This window comes from Camponotus floridanus, unplaced genomic scaffold, assembly GCF_003227725.1.
Source record: "Camponotus floridanus strain SB8 unplaced genomic scaffold, Cflo_v7.5 scaffold91, whole genome shotgun sequence".
NCBI classification, from domain to species: domain Eukaryota; kingdom Metazoa; phylum Arthropoda; class Insecta; order Hymenoptera; family Formicidae; genus Camponotus; species Camponotus floridanus.
In genome coordinates, this window is record NW_020229862.1 from 409,211 (window position 1) to 429,779 (window position 20,569).

General features: G+C 33.3%; 3 protein-coding genes across 22 annotated transcripts in view; 2 read left to right on the forward strand and 1 right to left on the reverse strand.

Moving 5' to 3' along the window:
• The window catches only part of LOC105247862 (phosphatidylinositol 4-phosphate 5-kinase type-1 alpha), a 33,116-nt gene extending 29,549 nt beyond the window's left edge, over positions 1 to 3,567 (forward strand). The window contains exon 19 of one of the 2 annotated variants that reach the window (XM_011252275.3): positions 1,858 to 3,567. In XM_011252275.3, coding sequence (XP_011250577.1) covers positions 1,858 to 1,869 — 12 coding nt within the window. In that variant the 3' untranslated portion in view covers positions 1,870 to 3,567. The other variant, XM_011252276.3, reaches the window with a different exon arrangement.
• LOC105247861 overlaps positions 1 to 11,783 on the reverse strand; it is a 44,176-nt gene extending 32,393 nt beyond the window's left edge. The window contains exon 1 of the transcript XR_888927.2: positions 11,622 to 11,783. The gene's annotated coding sequence lies outside the window, so the exon portion shown is untranslated. The remainder of the gene's footprint in view (positions 1 to 11,621) is intronic.
• The window catches only part of LOC105247863 (tropomyosin), a 36,728-nt gene continuing 23,482 nt past the window's right edge, over positions 7,324 to 20,569 (forward strand). For 8 of the 19 annotated variants that reach the window (XM_011252290.3, XM_011252294.3, XM_011252295.3 and 5 more), the window contains exons 1-3: positions 7,324 to 7,510; positions 11,691 to 11,847; positions 11,983 to 12,108. In XM_011252290.3, coding sequence (XP_011250592.1) covers positions 11,734 to 11,847; positions 11,983 to 12,108 — 240 coding nt within the window. In that variant the 5' untranslated portion in view covers positions 7,324 to 7,510; positions 11,691 to 11,733. Of the gene's footprint in view, positions 7,511 to 11,690; positions 11,848 to 11,982; positions 12,109 to 12,917; positions 13,936 to 20,569 lie in introns of those variants that run through there. The other 11 variants (XM_011252293.3, XM_025414939.1, XM_025414938.1 and 8 more) reach the window with 11 other exon arrangements.

Here is a 20,569-nt window from a genome sequence, read left to right on the forward strand (position 1 = left end):
ATTGCATTAATTGATGAATGTTCTTATTATAATGTTATTGTTTTGTAGATGTCATTTATATAGATGCAACAATAAGATGTAATCGAAATGAATTCGCAATTTTAACAAAATAAGATTGGAAACAAAAAAATTAAAGATAAATGTACTTAAATTTTCACAATTTCTACCTTCACTTATTATTAACATTGACACATATCATATGGATATAATTATGCATTAATACTCAAAGAAATAATGAACAAAAAATATCTGGTTTTATTAAAAAGAAATTATAGCAAACATACGTATATTGCATAATTTTATGCGCGTTGCATTTATTTGATTGGTGAAGGCATGATGATCGCTGAGAATCAAATGTAAAATTAAGTCGCAGACATTTATGATATTGTTTAATCGTATAAATGTGCCAACAATTCGATAAAAGGCAATCGGTTTAACGAAGACATATATTTATTGTGATCTATTAATCCATGCGTCTCTTCCACTTCCGCATTTGCTCGTTTTATTCTGTCATCTCGTTTAATTCTGTCATCAAAGTGAATGAATTTTTTTTAGTCTTATATTTTATCCGTCAATGAACAGTACTATTTACAAATTTAATATATTAATATATTAGTAAAATTTTTAATCATTAAGTATTATCATTGTATTATTTTTTTTAAATCACTAACATTAGAATAAGTCTATGGGTATGCTTGAATTTAATTTGTGATAATATTTAATGATTAATGAAGAGATGTTGAGAATCTATTTTCCACTGATTTAATTAATATTTCTATTGGCTCAAATTATTTTCGACTCTAAGCAAGAGTTGATAGAACTTCATCACCAACTTATTGTAAAACACGAATAATATATTATTTTGTAATATAATATTATTTCTGAGTCTCCAATATCTGCAAAGTGTATTCATAGGAATTATATTTCTTAATTCTTGCATTTTCTACTATTTTTTTGTATTATTTGTCTTTGGATATCAGATAACATTGCGATTGAAATGATTCCTGGGTATTTAGATGGACTTATAAATACACAATATATATATATACATACATATATATATATATATATATATATATATATATATATACATGTGTGTGTATGTATATAATATTTTAAGAATTGGGGATGGAAGCTGGGTTGAGAAATCACATGTATACGGTAATCGATAGCGATGGACTAGTTGTATCGATTTTAAAGCTTGATACTTTATGCATTAGCTTAAACGAGATATTCGAGCGCTTTTTCCTCTTAATTGTTAATTAATTATAACCTTCGACGTTAGTGTGTTATTAGAAAAAAATATATTGCTAACTGAATTCACGACATCTAGTCCATTCCTATCTGTCCGAAAAACTAATATAATAATGTTAATTAGTTTCAGTAACGAAGCGACTCTTCAATTGTGTTGTCAGGAATGAATCTGTCACTTAATCGAGAATGTTTGGCAATATATAAATATACATATATATTATTTAAATAAAGTAATTATAATTATTTTTATGATTATTGATATTATCGTCGTCGAGCGATGTACAATATTGATTCTTGTATGCATCGCATCATTACACTTTTTACTGACGTTTCTCTCTTTACTGCAATCGTATATATTTTATCATTATTAAAAGAGAGATTTAATATTATTATCTCAAAAATGACGCTCTCTACTAAATACCGAAATTTCAATCATTGAATTTTGAACTGTTGAAACATTTTATCATTATAAAACATTAAATCAACTGTCTTAAGAAGATTGCTATCTGTAGTGCTTTATATCCTTTTTATCCTCGATCCACTTTATTTTTACTTTATTTTAACGAGTTTCTTATCCTGGTTTCTTTATTTGCTCCCTTTCAGACTCATCTATAAACAAGTGAACGGAGGTAGTTGTAGAAAAAGTGAAAAGAGAGCGAGAAAAATGATTGCGGGACACAAATATGACTGTGGCCTGACGGGCAGTTGGTGCATTTGTAGAAATCTCTGGAATTAATGTATGAAAAAAAATACTAGTATTAAGTTTGATGTAAGTTTAAACGCATATAGCAATTAAGCAAAGTGTGCTCGGAATTAACAGAGTGCTATCGATATATCATTTTTATATCGAGAGAAAAATTAATTCCACTTTATGTTCCATTTAGAATTTTTGCAAAGTGACTAAAAGTAGATACTTGTAACAGAATTAAAATTAAGAAATCATGTTTAAATTTCGATAATTATGAATTATAGCAATAATATCTGAAGAAAAAAAAACGAGCGCACTACGTTTAAGTTATTTATTTTTCTCTTTTGCTACCTTATTCGTACTGCCTCGTATATTAATTAAGATATTTTCTCGTGGCTTTCAAATATACACAACGGGCACGCAGGGCATTTCCGTAAATTTATTTGCGAAAATTGCATATTTTCATATCTGGTACTATTTTTATATAGATCTTTTAAAGATCTTTCATTCTTTTTTTATTCTTACGGTCTCGAAATAATGCAATAATTATAAAATCGTGAGTATAAACGAGTCGAGTGAGCGGTGTTTTATTTATAGATTATCTTATTAAAATACATATGTGTCTTGATTGCGGAAGATAATTTGTCATTCGATAGCGTTTAGATGTATTTAATACATGGTGGATGTCTTCCGGGAAATACATCCGCGAAACATGAATGAGCAGAGATCGTAAGTGCTGAGATACAAATTGCAGTGGGAGGTGTTAGCGGTAACTAGCAATTACCTCAATTGATCTTGGCATAGATATTTTAATACGAGACTTGCCTCAATTGCTACGAGTTAATTGTCATAATAGGCGCAAGTTTCTGTTATTTGTTCGTATCTCTGCCATTAAAATTGCTCCGATAATTGCGTTATCATTCCATATGCATAAATACGCTGTCTCGAAAATCTTGCATAATTCTTGCATAATTCCTGCATATTCTTGTGTAAATCTGAGCATTCTCGATCTTATCTAAATCACTCAATTTAGCAAACTGTCGCATGTAATAGGAAAATGTTAATAAGAATTTTGTGTACATATAATTTTGTGTAAAAAAAAAATTAATTTGAGAAACATTCCTTTTACGATCTCATAATCTTTTAAGGTTTCCAATTTTCAATTTGAGTTTTGTTCTTTGTATCATTATAAGTGAATTATTCTAATTATTATTTCGTGTTTCTCGTTCACGTGGTATTAAAACTAATTGTAACTAAAATTATCTTTCGAAAAATAAAAAGCAAACGCGCGAATATGACACGATGTCTCGCAATAGCGTGGTAGAGGATGCTCATAGTCCATAAATAATTTGGGAATAATTTTAAAATAGATTTAAATTGTAGAAAAAATTGAATAAGATATAAGTATAATTATGCAATAATCAAGGAAGATAAATGAGATACGGTTATTGATCTTTCATAACAGAATGTAAATTTCTTTGAATCTCTCCTTTTACTTTGACATAAAATAGTATAATATTATATTAAATCAAAGTAATTAATATCACACAAATTAAAGATAAAATAATTAAATTGCAAACGAGTAAAAGAATCGGCACATGACGAAGAACATATATTATTTTAAATGATAAATTTTATAACTAATTATTTATTTATTAATTGTTAATAGTAAATTCTTTTCTCATACATAAATTCAAGAAAAATATACAATTTTTCTAGTAAAAAAATATTATTATTTTAATGATTTAATCATTCAATTAGTATAACATGCGAATGTAGAATGTAGAATGAGAGGCCAATAACCATATTATATACATATTGTAAAGTTAATAATATATAAAATAGTAATAAAATTCAATTATATAATGAATATTACACAAGAAAGAATCTCATTATCCGTAACAATTAAAATGTAATTTGCGTGATATTTATGTGAGGACTCGGCGCGCTTGAAACTTTATTCAAGTGTCACTTCCGATGTTCCATCTGTACATATTTACACAAAGATATTATTTGCGTGTGTAAAAAATAGATATATTTATATATATATATATACATATAAAAAAAATGGCGCACGTATCCAAATATATAACAGATTGCAAAATATTCGCCAACAAGCGCATTTCGTGAACAAATTAAAAGATTTTTCGAAAGGTAAAATAATCTTTAAAAAGTAAAATAATCTTTAAAAACAAAAGTAGTCAATATATTAGTCTCTCTTTTCGTTACAAGCTACTAAAAATTTAAAAAAATTTTAACAAAGTAATCTTCTGTTTCTCACAAATACGCTTGTTATCGAACAATTGTTATATATGCGCGATCGTGTGTGATATCTTGCATTTTTTTTTCTTGCGATATTGTCGCGATATCTTGATACCTCGTTAGGCGGATAGTTTACTTCAGCCCATGATGTACGATAACGAAGAATAAATTATTGTTGCGTCCTATTTATTTATAACGGAAATGATTTCATTTTTTTGTATTTGCCCGTCAGAAAGAATCCCGAATCTGCCTCGTCACGTAATGTAACGCTATATAATTTATCATATCTATCGACACATATTAGCTTAAGCCATTAGTCTTGAATCGCTCTGAGATTGTAACGTGAAAACATTACTGCAGAAAGGACGGTGAGTATCCGAAGCAAGATAAGAATAAAAGCATGAACACACAAAAATTTATGTCACATAATGCACAACTCCAGCACAACTTCGCTTTCAAAATTTATCTATACGAAAGGATAGTATAATTAATATTAATGTCATTAAATATTCCGTGTTAAGCCGACGAATTTCACATTATCTCGGATTACGATGTCATTATCGTTATTACTTTAATTAAAGTGATCCTATATAAGCGTCGAAAAAGAAGCTATCTGCGAAATTAACAAAGTACAATAAAGCAAGTACAAGAGCTAACGAGATGGTTAAGATGACTCAGCTTGCCTATAAAGGCTCATCGATGAAGCAGAATTAGGACAGAATTTCAATATATTCGATGGCTGCAATATATTCTGCATAAGGTAAGTATTTCACAATGTATACGCGATATATTGCATACTGGTCGAACGAATAAAACGGTCAATGAGACTGTTAATTTACAACAGAATTAATCGATCGCGTTGAAATGCTGAAAAATATTTTGGTATGGAGTAATTTAACTTTCACTCAGAATATTTCGAGTACCCAAAAAGCACGGTAGCGCGTTGTTACATAACGCACGATTCCGTTAGATGTATTCTTAATTCTTAGGAGACCCACTTTTTTCGAGAGTTTCGTACATAAATATTAAGTGATGCATCTGTAGGAAATAAATAAGCAGCTTTAATCCCAGAATAATCTTCTAATTCTTTCATTAGAACCATAATTATCATAATCTCGATTAGTAATTAGCTCTTTTGCCAAGCGAGACGATGATCGCATTTTCCTAATTTGTAACGGGCGGTAAACGCATACTTTCTCAAACTGTCTGCGCTAGTTTCGCTTATATCTAGATCTATATTTAACTTTTTATGCAGCAATAAACTACAAATGAACAATGCAAGCATTACTCAGGATAATGTGGGAGATCCTTTATTTTAAGAAATATTGTATGAAATTAAGATGTACCATACATTGTCTTTATTTTAGGAAATATTTTCTGTATAAGTTTGAGAATATTATCAATTAAAGAAATTGCATTTTTTATTGTATATTTAATATTATTTTAATAATTGTCTTATATATTTAAGTAATAAAAAAATGGAGAAAATAAATATTATATGACAGTAATTATTTTTGAAACACGAAAGACGCTTTTATAACACGCAATAAAGTTAAAAATATAACTTATATTTTAAAATATATTCTAGTGCGCCGTTTTTAGATTGCTTCGATGAGCACGACTTCGATTGCACGACAAGCCGATGCTTGTACATCGCATTTATCGATCTCTTCGTATGATCGGTGTTTAAAAAGAGTACACAGGCAAGTATACCTCGAGCAAGTGCTTCGAGAGATCCGACCGTATATGAGTCAAGGCTGTCGGGGGGACCCTTACCTACTTTTTCCTTATATGGTACTGAATCGAACCGATGACTGTGTAACTGATGAGATATAACGGCCAATCTTACGCAAAGCGTGCTATGCCTGGCGATTTTGCGCAAAAAATTCGCGCAAATTAGATTCGATCTTTACTGCAAATTTTCCGTTATGCAATCGTAAAAATGTTTATTGCAGAAAGTTGCATTCGTCGCAGACGCGAAAAAGTGCAATTTAATATCGTTCGATTTTTAGAATTGAATCAGCAATTGGTCCTAGTCAATTTGAATTATTGTTACGCGTTTTTAAAGAGAGGAAAAAAAACAGAGCTCCGAGTCATAATAGCTTGACCATGACACGAGTTAACTCAAGAAGATCGGGTGAGGTACCTATAAATTGACCCCAATGCCAAAATTATCAGCGCTGATTCTTAGCGCTTTCTTATCGAAAACAGAGATATCTTTTGCGAAAGTTTACGTCAATCTTCTCTCGCTATTGTACTCTCACTCCACTTATAGATAAATAAATCGATCGCAATATAAAAAAATCGATTTTAAACGTTACTCATAATACCGCGATAATCTTTTTTCTTCGAGTAGATGATTAAGATCAAAGTAAGAAGCATATGATCAATAAATAAATCATAATATATGTTAATAAAATTATTTTATTAAATTTTTTTTATTTATGTTGATAATAAATCTAAAAAATCCACTCCAAAATTTTGTTTAATTTTGTACTGTTTTAATTTTGTTCGTTATTTGTTTTTTTTTAATTGCACTTTATCTTGATAGAAAAATAAAATAATCTTAAGAGAAATTATTTATACGTATACATTAAAAGCACAAGGTGTGATAAATTTCCCATCAAAAATTCGATAAAATTGCAAAATTATCATAGAACATGATGACAGAATACCATGATACTCGAATATAATATAATATAATCTATGTGATATTGTAATATACGTATATTAGAATATATACGTTATAAAGCTAGAAGGATATTTGGCAGCAGAGATATATATATATATATATATATATATATATATATATATATATATATATGATATTTCGGAGTCCATTAGAAGATGATGCTGGGCTTCTCAACACCTTATTATAAATCTTTATAAACATCGTTTCGGGAATTTCTCGCGACTTTGACTTTGTCCGAGTTTCGCGGACACCGTCAACGGCCGATCGGGAGTTTTCCGTTCACCATGTCGTTTTTCGCAACAGTTCTCATTATCCTCCCCTGACGTCGGAATAGAATACTCGGCACGCACGCACATCCGTCATTCGCGTCCGCGATCTAAAGATAATCCGCGGGCGGTGGCCGGTGTACGTTTTCACAGATCCGTACGGAGGGGTATACGATGGCGTACGACAGTGGTAGGGATCGCAGACGGCCCCTACGTCGTCCTCGACGATCTCGAAGAACGTCGAGAAGGTGGGAGCCACGACGAAGCGAGCTCTCCGAGCGCCTCTTGTCGTCCAGTCGTGACTTGGCCCGCAGGTCGAACGCATCCCGGACGACGACAAATACGAACGTGAGTACCTGCGCGTGAGTAACATGTGGTACGTGTTCTGGAGCACGTCCGCGAGGGCACCGTAAGATGCAAAGTAAAGAAAAGAGGTCTCTCCCCGCGTCTCCTGGAAAGAAGTGTGGTATTCGCGCGTAAATACTGTGCTAAGTGATATTTTCGCAGGGACCTGGTTTGCCATGGCAACGTTCAGCGGACAACTTGGTTCTTACGTAAATGTCACTTACTGTCGTTTACATTCGTGTTCCACGCTTCAGCGAAATTCCAGTAAATTTGAGTAAATACGCTGAAGGATGAATCGCGAGAATTCGTCAAGATGTATCAGTAGTTCGATCTGGTATGTATGTATAAAAGAGGCTTTTTTAGGAAGAAATTCATAAACTACAGCAAGATTTGGATGAACCTGTAAAGAACAGAAATCTGTGGATTTTTAACTAAAATTTGATTTTAGTGCACGCAATTTTGGCGACTCTGATTCGATGTGAAATGATTGTTGTTCATATTTAAAGACAAAGACTATTCTTACATTTCCAGAGAAAAAAGTCCAAGCTGTTACACATTTGCACTAAATATTTAATCCATTAAAATGATCAAGTGAGTTTCTAAAATTATTTCATACAAAAATAGTATTACTAGGTAAATCTAAAATTAACGATGCCTGAAGCTTGCTTGATGTTTAAAGTTATAATCTTTAATTCAAAAGTAATTTACAAATTCTAGATAACAGATGTTTTAGATCTGAAATAATAAAAAAGGAATACACTATGAATCTAATTAAAATTTTGCAAATTGCAATATCTATTTTTTATAATTAAAAATAACATATTAAAAAAATTTAAGAACCATATATAAATATTCTTTTTTTTAGCAAAATTTGTTTGAAACAAAAGATCATTAATATTTTACAAAATTATTATTATTCAAAGAATCGAAAAGTATACGAGAAAAATATTATTCGATATCGCTTAACTTGATTGCACATCCATAGATACAGCATGGAAGATAAACGATTACGTACCGTCTCATTTAGAAATTAATCATGATTGAATAATAAGTGACATGTATGTTGTCTATGGACAATAAAAAGTGAAGTAACTCAATTATTTCATCGGAGTTGAACAGGATTACCTTCGTTCTTATTTTGAAACTCTCGATGGAATGAGATCATCAGCGATTATCAGATGTGTAAACAAAATGTACAAAATTTTAGATAAATACGAAAATTTGAAGGAATTTCTTAAAAATGCAATTCATATATATATACACATGTATACAATAAATTATTAATGTATAATTTAAATTATATCATTTAAATATTTGTACTAATAACATTATTAAAAAAACGATCAATTTAAATTAACAATAAATTTAAATTTTCAACTTATACTACATGTGATTTATTTTAACTGAATGGCATTTATAATCAGCGACAAAATTGCCAAAAAAAGAGAGAGTTCCGCAGAAATATATCGCGATAACGGGTTGCCATAGACCAAGGAGCACTATCGGAATGCAGTGACTCATAAGTATTTTTTTTTCGCATAACGACTACGACAAAACATTTGTCCCAATCTCATTTCTTCGTAAAGAGAAGAATTTCTTTAACGTATTTCATTAAGTCGTCGAGCTTGGTTTTACCCAGAAAATAAACTAGCGTTACTAATGAGTTGCATTATCTTATATATGTAGAATAAAAGAAATAGTATCACGCCACTACAAATTGCATGCTTCAAATTATGTTGCACTCATTAACGATGTCACAAGTGTCTAAAGCTATTTGACTTCATGATGATGTGACAACTCGCAGTTAATTGTCTCTATTATATGCAATCTGATGAAAAGCTATATAGTTTAAGATCAGTAGCTAAAATCAAAAGTCAGAAAACATTTTTTAATCGTATCATTAATATGAAATAAATTTTTTCTATGGGAGAAAATTAAGAAATAATTAGTACATAATATTGAAAGATCGTTTGAGAACTTTAACAGACGGCATATTTTACTTCTCCTTCTGCATAGCTTTTTTTACAATTGGAAAATTAAACGTTCCATATTACAGTTCGATAAAAAAAATAGCCGATGATTCGGCACGCATACGATTATTTTTCCTCCGTGCGTAACAGGATACCGCCAAGTTAAGTCACTCGTTCGGTGCGTTTAGGAGCCAGCGATGTTCGCGATGCGTAACCCGAAATGGCTCGGTCGACAGCAGGCGGCAACGATTCTTGTTGCCCTCCTCTCGGTCTTGATACGTAAAAATAACCCTCGGTCGCGATACGCGAGTTTTTGGATCAGAGAAACATGCGTTTCGACAAATCAAATTTCTAGGTCCAACTTTCGATTTATAAAATTCTTCATCATATTCTCGTTATTAATTATTATTACGATGAAAGACGAGAGAGAAAGAGAGACAGAAATTTCTCGTAATTTTTACTTGTAAAGTATTCTACGGACTAGTAAACGCAAGAGGAATCGGCAAGTTCAACGAAACTGATTATCTCATCTCGTATCTGTTTTGTCAGCATAAATATTTATAAAAGCGACGTATGATTATTGTACGACGAGATATGCAGTGGTATGCTTTATTTAATTTCGTAGAATCTTTCGGCTAGTATTTCTGCTTCTACATCGGGCAAATTCCATTTCCCTTTTGTTCCTTGCTTACCCAGCATCTCTGATTACCAGCTAGCTTGGAATCCTGCGCCTATTCACTTGAATAAGAGATAGCAAGGATGCAAAGATGTAGTTCGACCATGCAATTGCAGTGGCGCAGCCACAGGATTCCAGCAGGTCTTTGATAGATATATTTTAACGTTGATCTGAAATGACATTTGCTCAGTGTAGTAACATTTCATATATTTTTATAGTCGGCAAAATGTAGAAATCAATAATGGCTTTATAGAAAAGTAATAATAATCAAAATTTTATATTTTTTTGTACAAAATAATGACAATAATGATAACAGGAATGACTTCCAAGTAAAAAGACAGATAAAATTCAATTATTAACACGAATTATCATTAATGTCAAAATCCCGTTCAAATATCATTCCATATCACTGTCAATGTTCCAAGTAATTTTCTTATTGTGAACTAGATATATCGTTTCATCATTGAATCTCAAACCATGTAGCATATTGTCTCTACCAAAGAGGCAGTTATTTGTGGCTATTCGTAAAATGATTTTATCGAGAGAGGTAAATAGCGAGTGCGTCCCTGGCGCGTCTTCGTCCTCCGGGTCGCGCCGTAAAAAACGTCCCGCCACGTTCAGGAACGGCCGTATAAACTGCGGATGCAGTCGCGACGGATTTTTGTTCCTGCATACCGGGAACCGCATACCTGAACAACGTCACGAGACGGTGGAGCGAGGAGGTTTGATATCGCGCGCGCGAATGAGCCTTCCTTCACCGGCCCGGGCCTTCCTCAGCGAGAAGCCGACTCTATAAATAGGATATCCGGTCGCTCGCTAATTATACACGCCTATACAAGCCCGTTTGCCGAATGGCGAATCCGCGCGAAAGGCGTCCAGAATTTTCTCAATCGACGCGAGAGAGTCTTATTTCCGCGCGTTTCCTCATCTCCCTCTTATTCTTGAAACGTCAGTAACGGAAGGATAACGGCCCGATCGTGAGAGAACAATATATTATTGCGAAGCGACACCAGGTCGCATTCCTTTCTCTGCGGACAAAGGAAATTATCGCTCGCATAAAACGGAGCATAATTAATCGCTCATCGAAGCATCTTAGGATTCGGTTAGGACGATAAAAAAGAAACGAATAACGGAAAGAAAAGAATGTCGGCGCTAATTAAATGCTTATGGCTAATTGCGATAGCAAAATAATAGATAATAATTTTTTCTGAGTCACTATCAAGAGTATAATTAATAAAAATTACTATGTTATCCAATTTAGAAATGCGCTTACATGACAATTCTCATCGATCTAAGAGGCCATTTTTTTAATCGATATAATATTTTAATTATTTTTAGAATCGATATAATATTTTAGTATATTTTTCTCTATATTTTTTTAATATTTTTATGCACAATTTTTTATGTGTAAATAATCATCAAACTATGATATCTATATTTTAATAGATAAATACCTGCATGTAAATACCTGAAAAAACCTGAGTGTGAATTCCATGGTAGATTCCATTTAATCCATTTGTATTTTTCTTCGGTACAGATTTATACTTCTAGTGGACGAGTGAAGGGACACAAATATCACCATGGACGCGATCAAGAAGAAGATGCAGGGCATGAAGCTGGAGAAGGACAACGCGATGGATCGCGCGTTGCTCTGTGAACAGCAAGCTCGCGATGCGAATGCACGAGCTGAAAAGGTACAAATATTGCATAAGAAAATTATTTTATTCTTATTCTTTATAAAAACGAATATACATCAATATAAACAAAATGCATTCCTAAAATATTCCAGTCTTAAATGAAAGATAGTATATTGATGTTCACTTACACAGGCTGAGGAAGAGGCTCGTGCTCTGCAAAAGAAGATCCAGACTATCGAGAACGAGCTTGACCAAACTCAGGAAGCCCTTATGCAGGTTAACGCGAAATTGGAAGAGAAAGACAAGGCTCTACAAAATGTAAGTAAACACCGTTATATTATTCGGCAAAAAATGAAAAAGTATTCGACATTATTGCCCAATCTATTCTACACTCAAGCGAGAAATAAATTTCATCTACAAATTTATTTTAGTTTAGTGATTGATCATGAAGATCAAATAATTACGACATTTCACGCTGGAGAATATATTCGCAAATTTTCTATACATGAGACTTTAGTTCTCTTTCAAATTATTTTATTAATTATTAATACGAAATTCGGAGGATATTTAAAGAATCACAATCTTGAAAAAAAAAGAGAAATATTTCATATTTATATTCGCGCGCGAAAGAAACGAGAAACACGACTCGACTAGTTTCACCAAGCTCCACAAGCGAGATGAAACATATTGAAATTCCGCAAAATCTAATTTCCTGTTGGACAATTTAATATTTACGATACGTGTAAAGGAACATTACAATTAATAAATTTCATTAAATATATATTAAACGTTGACGAACCTCGAATACACAAGGAAATTGCCTCGGAGAGGGCCTCTTGACCGAGAAACAGGGGAACGCAGCATCCAAACTGCGGTCCAAGTTACCGACAATAGATAGTGCGGGCGCGCGCCGAGCGATGGCGCCACCAGACTCGCGCAGGCGCAATCTCCGCCGAGAGCGCGGCGCCTCCACTTGCCCCTTACCAACAAACAGCATAGTCCGCTCGTGACGTTCACGACACGCGTAACTTCCGCGTCGTCCGTTCGGAGATGTTCGGACGCCCCTACCCGCGCCGCTGAACGCGTGGTGGGGACGCTCGCTCTCGCTCGCTTTACGCGCGAGCGAGACAGACGCACGGTGCGCCCAGTGCACGGCGTGGTTCGGCGCGTCTTGTTTCTCATGCGTCGCGCGTGTGGGTGAGACGACATCGCACACCGGCGCATCGTACGACGTGACGCGGGCGAAAACGCGTGCCGCGATCAGTGACAGACAAAATGGCGGAGCGCCTGATGCAGCAGTGGTAGTAGAGCGGTGCATATCGCGCGGACTACGTCAACGTGTGCGACGTACGGGGGTGGGGGGAGGGCAGTTGGACGTGACGAGAGCCCGACAACAGCTGGACGGTAACCATGGAACGTGCGCTCTCGACGACAACGAGACGTCGCGGTCACCAGCATCACCCGCGACATACCACGCGACGACGTCTCGACGCCTCCAGCAGAGGACCCGCGCAGTGTGGCCCTGCTGGCACCGTCAAAGACCCCGCCGACGAGGAGACCGTCGACGCGGTCGACTGCCGTCTCGGGACGACGGAGGCCCCGGTGTCGCGTGTCACGCTCGCCAGGTGGTCGACGAGGATCGGCGAGATCGAGACGAAGGACGCGAGAGCGCAGATCGAGAACGATCGTAGAGACGATGACGTCCGACAAAGGCTCGCGCAGTGTAGCCTGGACGTTCCCGCGCTCGAGAGCAAGAATGCCTGCGAGACGCGCGACGAGACGACGAAGGAATCCCCCAGGTCCGGCGGGGAAAAGGCTTCCGATGACGATCACGAGAGCGATCGGCGGAGTAAGAGCGACTCGCCCGAGCCCGAGCACGCGGTCGCGAGGGCTCGCGGCGATGGCAACTCGGACGACGAGTCGGCCAACGTCGAGGAGGACCCGGAATTGGCTGAGCTGGCCAAGTTGCGTTGTCCTAGCGAGCGAGCCGAGGTCCAGGCCGAGAGGGAGGCCCGCAGACGGAAGAGATGCGCCGATTATCCCGGGCTCGCCTTCGGCTGCTCCATATTCTCCAGCGACACGATGATGAAGTTTAATTTGATAAAGAACGAACTGCAGAATATCATGGGCAATCAGCTGAAGCGGGTCAGTATCACGCACGTCGCAAGACGATGAATGTCAATGTGCCGCCGATAAACGGCCGGTAGGTAGATACATAGGTAGACGCGACCAAGGTCGTCACGTGGCGAGACTTGATAACGCCGGTCAAGAGGTCCTCCAGGGTCGCGTGTGATAAGGAATCAGCGAAACGCTCTGAAATTTAAAAGACGTTATTTTCTTTCCTTTCATATTTTCGTCAAAATTGAGCCTTGAAAGTTTATGGGATAAATTTATGGGATTCCTTTAATATTTTCTTCAAAATTCCTTTAATATTTTCTTCAGATTTCTTCAAATATTAAAGGAAATTTGAAGAAAATTTCCTTTAATATTTCCTTCAAAATTAAACCTTGAAAGTTTGATAAATTTATGGGATAACTTATTCTCTTGAAAAAGATTAATCAAAGAATCGACGCTAATGAAACCTGGATGAAAAGGCAATAAATATAACATCGTAATATAATATTATTGTATAACTGTAATAAATCATTGTAATTTAACGGAGCATTGAGAGTGGATAATTATTAATATAAATAACTATAAATAATATTTTTATTAATATTAATGTTTATATTAATAATTATACAATTGTCCACTTGGTTCTCCATTAAATTATTTATTATAGTCTACTATCTCGAGAGAGTATTTATATTATCTTACTTAAAATAAAAAGATAATTTGAATAATATGTAAAATTGGAAATTTTGGACTTTATTTGATTGTAAGATAAATATTCGAGGTAAAAATAAATAACTATAATTTAACGGGATAGCAAACAATTGTTTAATGCGATGCCAAAGTTCGAGTGACAGATGAATATTTGAATATTCAAATATAGAAATTTTTTACATCTCCTACTTTTCTAAATAATTAAATAATTTAATTAAAGTCATAAAAACTGCAATGATGTAAATTTCTTTTAATTTCGAAAGAAAAATCTAAAGTTTGTTAAATTGTAAATAAAGTACTTAATTTAGTTTTTATCAAAAATTAACTCATGTTACTTTTTGGTCATTTAATTCTTTATTCGATCGATATCGTGACAGTATAAGTAAAATTCAATTTGATTCCAGATCATTAATTGCAATAATTAATATGGAGAAATCAGTTGATAATATAATTAATAATAATCATTTATATGTAATTAATAATAATGATTGACAATATTGATTGATAATATTAATAATAATAATTTTATCAGAAGAAATGTCTCGGGCGACAACCAGGAGAGTTTCTGGAAAGGCTAACGATGCGTTAGTTAGTACGTGTTAGTTAGGTAGTAAAATCCTCTTGGGCGACGAGCAGCATTTATTATTAGGGTTACTGAACGGGGACAATGGGTTACGCGCACACAATTCTCGTGCTCAATACACCGGTAGAAAGCCGTCGTAAATTAGATAATGCATCATGCATTGTGTCCGTTCTAACTCGAAAGCACTTGTCAAATCATTTGTTTCAATATTTTTTGCAAACTGTTTTTCCAAGTCGGAGTCAGTCATGTGACGCTTGTCAAAAAATTGACCGATTTCATATTTTGTAAATTTTATGATTACTCGATATTAAAATTAATAAGAAATTTTTAAAAAATAGCATTGTTCAGTTTGTCATCTAAAAGAGATTCATATATATGTCATGTGTATCGTATTAATTCACAAAAATGTCATAATTTAAAAAGGCTAATTCGCTTTCTCCGCATTTTTTCTTGGAGTAGAAATCGACACGTTATGTTGTATGGCGTCTTACATTGTGTCAATTATAATTCAAGCACAAACCATCATATAAAGTATCACGCGTTATGAATTTTGATTTGAACAGGACATCACAATTTGCTCGTTGCAATTGTTTTCGTAATTCTCTTTATGTAATCCAAGTCTCTATGCGACGTCGCATTTTGATGGTAATGAGTCATATTTCATTAGTTATTGTTTATGATAAATTGTATATTATATTAAAAAAATTATAACTATTATAAAACAGAAATATATTTACACGTGAATAATTAATTAAGACAAACGTTATCACGTATCTTTGAAAATGTTTTTTGGGAATTAAACATAAAAAAATTCTTTCTTTCGTATTTTATCAATTTTAATAAAAGTTTTAAAAATGGACAGATCCATCACCTTCTTTGATTCTAAAAGAATGTAAAGCATCTAATAATAGGTAAAATTGAAAAGGCCAGAACAAAAATATCTCTTTGACTTGCGTCAATATCTGCATTACGTTAAAGCACATCAACCGCACATAATGGGAGTACGCACCGCATTACGGTATATCGAATTATAGGATATTGAAAGTTATTATATGATGCTTTGATGCCATCCGGGATCGTGACACTAATCTCACTTGCGCATAAAACCAGTCAAGAAAAAAAGTAACAGTAAAGAGAGGATAAAAAAAGATCTCTTTATTTACACTGCGCAGTGTTTGTGTAATTCTTTATCGAGAGATATTCTGTTTTTTGACTCGGTAATCTTATTAAAACATTAAACATTTAAAGTTCTTTATTTTCTTATCGCGAGAATTAAATTTATTCTAATAATTTGCCTTTATTCTTTTGCCAACAATATTCAGTTAAATAAAGTCTCGACGATGATTGACGCTTCTTACTGATCGCCGTCAACGGATAATGGGAACCACGATCCCCTACGGGATGTTCCTCTCGACGATGCTTCCGTTGTTCCTTTTTTTGGGGGGCCCCACCCTTTTACGTACAAGTTTGACGCGTCTACACAACTTAACGTGCAGTTCGTCAACATTCTAAAAATACATTACGGCCGTGATCCAGCAGACTTTTATTCGGAACTACGAGATCGGATTGCGTAAGCTCTCGCGGAGTCTGTCTGTGAATAAATCGTGCACTTATACGCACCTCGAAAACGCACTGCTGAAATATCAGCTCTAATGCAAGACGCCCACGCAATCTCAAGAATATCGAACATACAACGATTTTATTTCGCATTCCGCGAGCGAAAATTTCCCAGCATCTACTCATTTATGTATTTTTTTAAATATTGAAATTATATTAATTAAAATTATCGGATGCTAAGATTATTATTTTATTATTTTTTTTCTGGAAAACGCCGACATTTTTTATTATTATATTTTATTTTCCGAGAATGTGATATATATGTATTTTTGAATGTCTAAATTATTTCAGACTTCATAAAAAATGTGAAAAATGCAAGAACCTATTTTCTATATTTTCTTTTCTGTATTTCAAGTTTGTAAGTCAATTTCATGTATTATTTTTCATATCTTCATCAATTAACAAAATGTCTTTCAAGTGTCGAACTTGTGACAATATAATTTATCACATTGTTGGAAAAATACGTAAAGTCATTTAGAAAATGAATTAAGAAGTTTTGGGACACAGCCTTGACGTTGTATCTTCTTATTTCTACCTGTTTGGAAAGTCGAAAGTTTTCCATATAATAGAGTTCTTTAAAAACAGCTTTTCAAGCAGATATACGTCTCTTTTATTCCTTATTTCAATCTTTCTTTGAGAATTTTCCAATAAATATATTTTCAGAATACAGTTTCACATATTTTTCCAACAAAGTAAAAAATTTCTGCACTGTCAGAAGTTATTGTATTGATACGTTTCAACCGAATATTTTCTTGCAATTTCCACAGAGAGGATCACGCACAATGATTAACATAATAGAATTATTAAACGTATACTGTGATGGATTTTGATAATAGGATTTTTTGAGAAAATAATTTTAAATATAAATTACTTTATATTAAAATAATAATCTTACAAAATATACAGCAACAATGAACCGTTTAAGATTCGTTGCTAAGATGTCGGTTGAGGCTGCGCGTTTCGGTTCGTGTATATATGGTAATGTTAGTGTGCTCGCTCTATTTTTGAAACTTGCATCGTATATCTCTCAAGGAATCCCTCTGACGACGTAGCCCGTTGTTCGAAGAATCGTGCCTCGGAACAGCGCATTAAAAAATAAAAAAGTATCAGTAATCAAAGACTCATCAGCGTGAATCGAACACATCCGTTTATCCCCGTAAAACACCCACACTTGATGCGAAGGAATGTGGAACGCGCGCTAATTTCGCTTAATTTTGTCACGCGGTGATCTTCGCAACTCTTTCTTTATTGCCATTTCTCGTACTCTTATCGGCTTTGCTTGCCGCATTCCATGATTTCTCGCTATTTCGACACGCTACCATTTACAATCGATGTGCATGGTTTGCGACAAATGAACGTTCTTCTTTTTACCAGGTGAAAGCCGAGATGATGCGATCATGCAATGTTTTGCGAATTGCCGTATATAGGTCCATTCTTTTCAGCCGCATCTTTCACTTTGTAAGTTAAAAAAAGGAATGAAATCAACTAGAAAAACAACTCGAAAGAATAGATTTTGGAATTTCTCGAACATATGATTGGATCAATGCCAAGTCGAATACCAAAGAAACAGATGTGAACATTCTTGTTGGATTTTTGCAATATTTTTGTTGGATTTAATGAAGTTTACAAGCGGAATTAACACAACGCATCGAATAAAATATTTGTTTATATGAAATTAAATCAATTGAATTAATTTGATTGGATATCCTCGCGAAACAATAATAAAATGTTACAAAAATATAAACGAGACGCGTTTAAATGAATCATCGTAGAGGTAATAATTCATTAATTATGAAGGTTATGAGATTTTAACGTCGTGTGTTTAGAATTATTTAACATGAAATTAACAAGCTGGAAATCTTCAAGAAAAACAATTTTATAAACGTGCAAAAAGATAAATATTATTTTATATAATTATGATTACACAAAAGTATTGAATTCTTTTTAAAGGTGATTTTATTTTTTACATAAAAATATATAAGATATATTGCAGGAATTATTATATAAAATTCAAGACACATTGAATTGAAATTAATTTGAATCAAATTTATCAAAAATATAATTCGCGATAACAGATATTAATTACGATCGCGTGCGTGTTGCGAGTTTAATTAAAGATCAACGGTACATCATAAATTGTGAGCTTCATACAGAATTACGCACAAGTAGAACGGTAAAATAAAGGTTTCAATGTGCGTTCAATTGATAGCGCATATGCTGAAAATACGCACTTATGTACAACAAATGCAGTAGCAAAAGTTGCGATTGGAATTTTAGTAATACATTTATCCTTCCACATTCCCCTTCAATACATTATACATACGGACATCAGTAATGCTTATCGCTCATTTAGCATACATATTTCTGCAATGACGCAAGATTTACATCATATTCAATTTAATCAAAACATGTGAGAGGCATCGTAATCATAGCGCCGAGTGCATCATATAAAATCAAATTGATATAAATTAAGATTACTCTATAGGCTTTTTGAAATATAAAATATATTTTTATAATATACGTTTCGTCCCTTGCTCATTTATATTTTGATCATTTTTGAAAATCAATGCTCAGGATTCTTTGATAAATAATTTTTTTTTTATTTATGAAAATTAAATTTATCTTAATTATTTTTCTTAATTAGCATGAAAAAATAACAATGATAAGAAAGAAAGATAGAAATTAGTTTCTATACAAAAATTAAAAGAAAAATTAGTTATCAATCGTCTTTTTTCATTTAAAATTTTTTTCATTTAAATCTTACTTTCAGAAGCTTAATGCATTTATGCGTTATCTATATTTTGTTTCGTAATATTGCATTTCATAATACGCACGATTTAAAAGTATGAAAATAACCTTTGGAAATTATCTAATTATAACTTTCCTGTAACGTTTTATTTTCATTTTTTATTATGTTAAACTATAAAAAAGTTACTATGCATATAGATAAATATTATGAGATTCTATTTATGGATAAAAATATGTATATTAAATTGCATTTAATGATCGATGAAAATGATAAAAAAAGGGATGCGTATAATTCACATGTCATCGTAGTGTCACATACTGACAATAAATATATCAAACGCTTTTCCGCGAGGTCACAATGCAACCTATAAACTACAATTGTGTGTTACTTGTGGAAGGACAGAATTATCGCGTTATAATTTCTAAAGACCTATAAATAGTCTCGTGAGAGCCGCTTTATAAAAGGCATTCAATGCAGAATGCTACACGTGTCAATATCTTACACGATATATTGACGCGACATATTGGACCATGCAATCTGATTAAACTATCTCTTTATACTGCGAAGCATGGAATACTTGAAAGAAGTATAAATATTTGAATTTTCCGTTTCAGGAATAAAGCGATACATTTCTCACGTAGATCAAAAGAGACATTGAAATCATATCTTTAAATGAATTCCATGTAATGTGAAGGTTTAATTAAAGTATTTTACAATTAAATTATTTAAAAAAAAATTATGTCTTTGTTAATTTGTTTTTTCAAAATCTCAAAATATTTTTTTAAATACTACGCATAAACTGTGATAAATAAATTCTGCATAAATTATCATATAAAAAATTACGCATTTTATCATAATTTTTAAAAGAATAAAATTATTTAATGACAGTATGCTTGGATAAAAGAAAAGCAATTACTGTAATTATTAATGGCAGAATTATTAATCTTTGTCTAAATCATAGAAAAACATTGAAATTTGAGATTGATCACATAATTGCAAAAGAT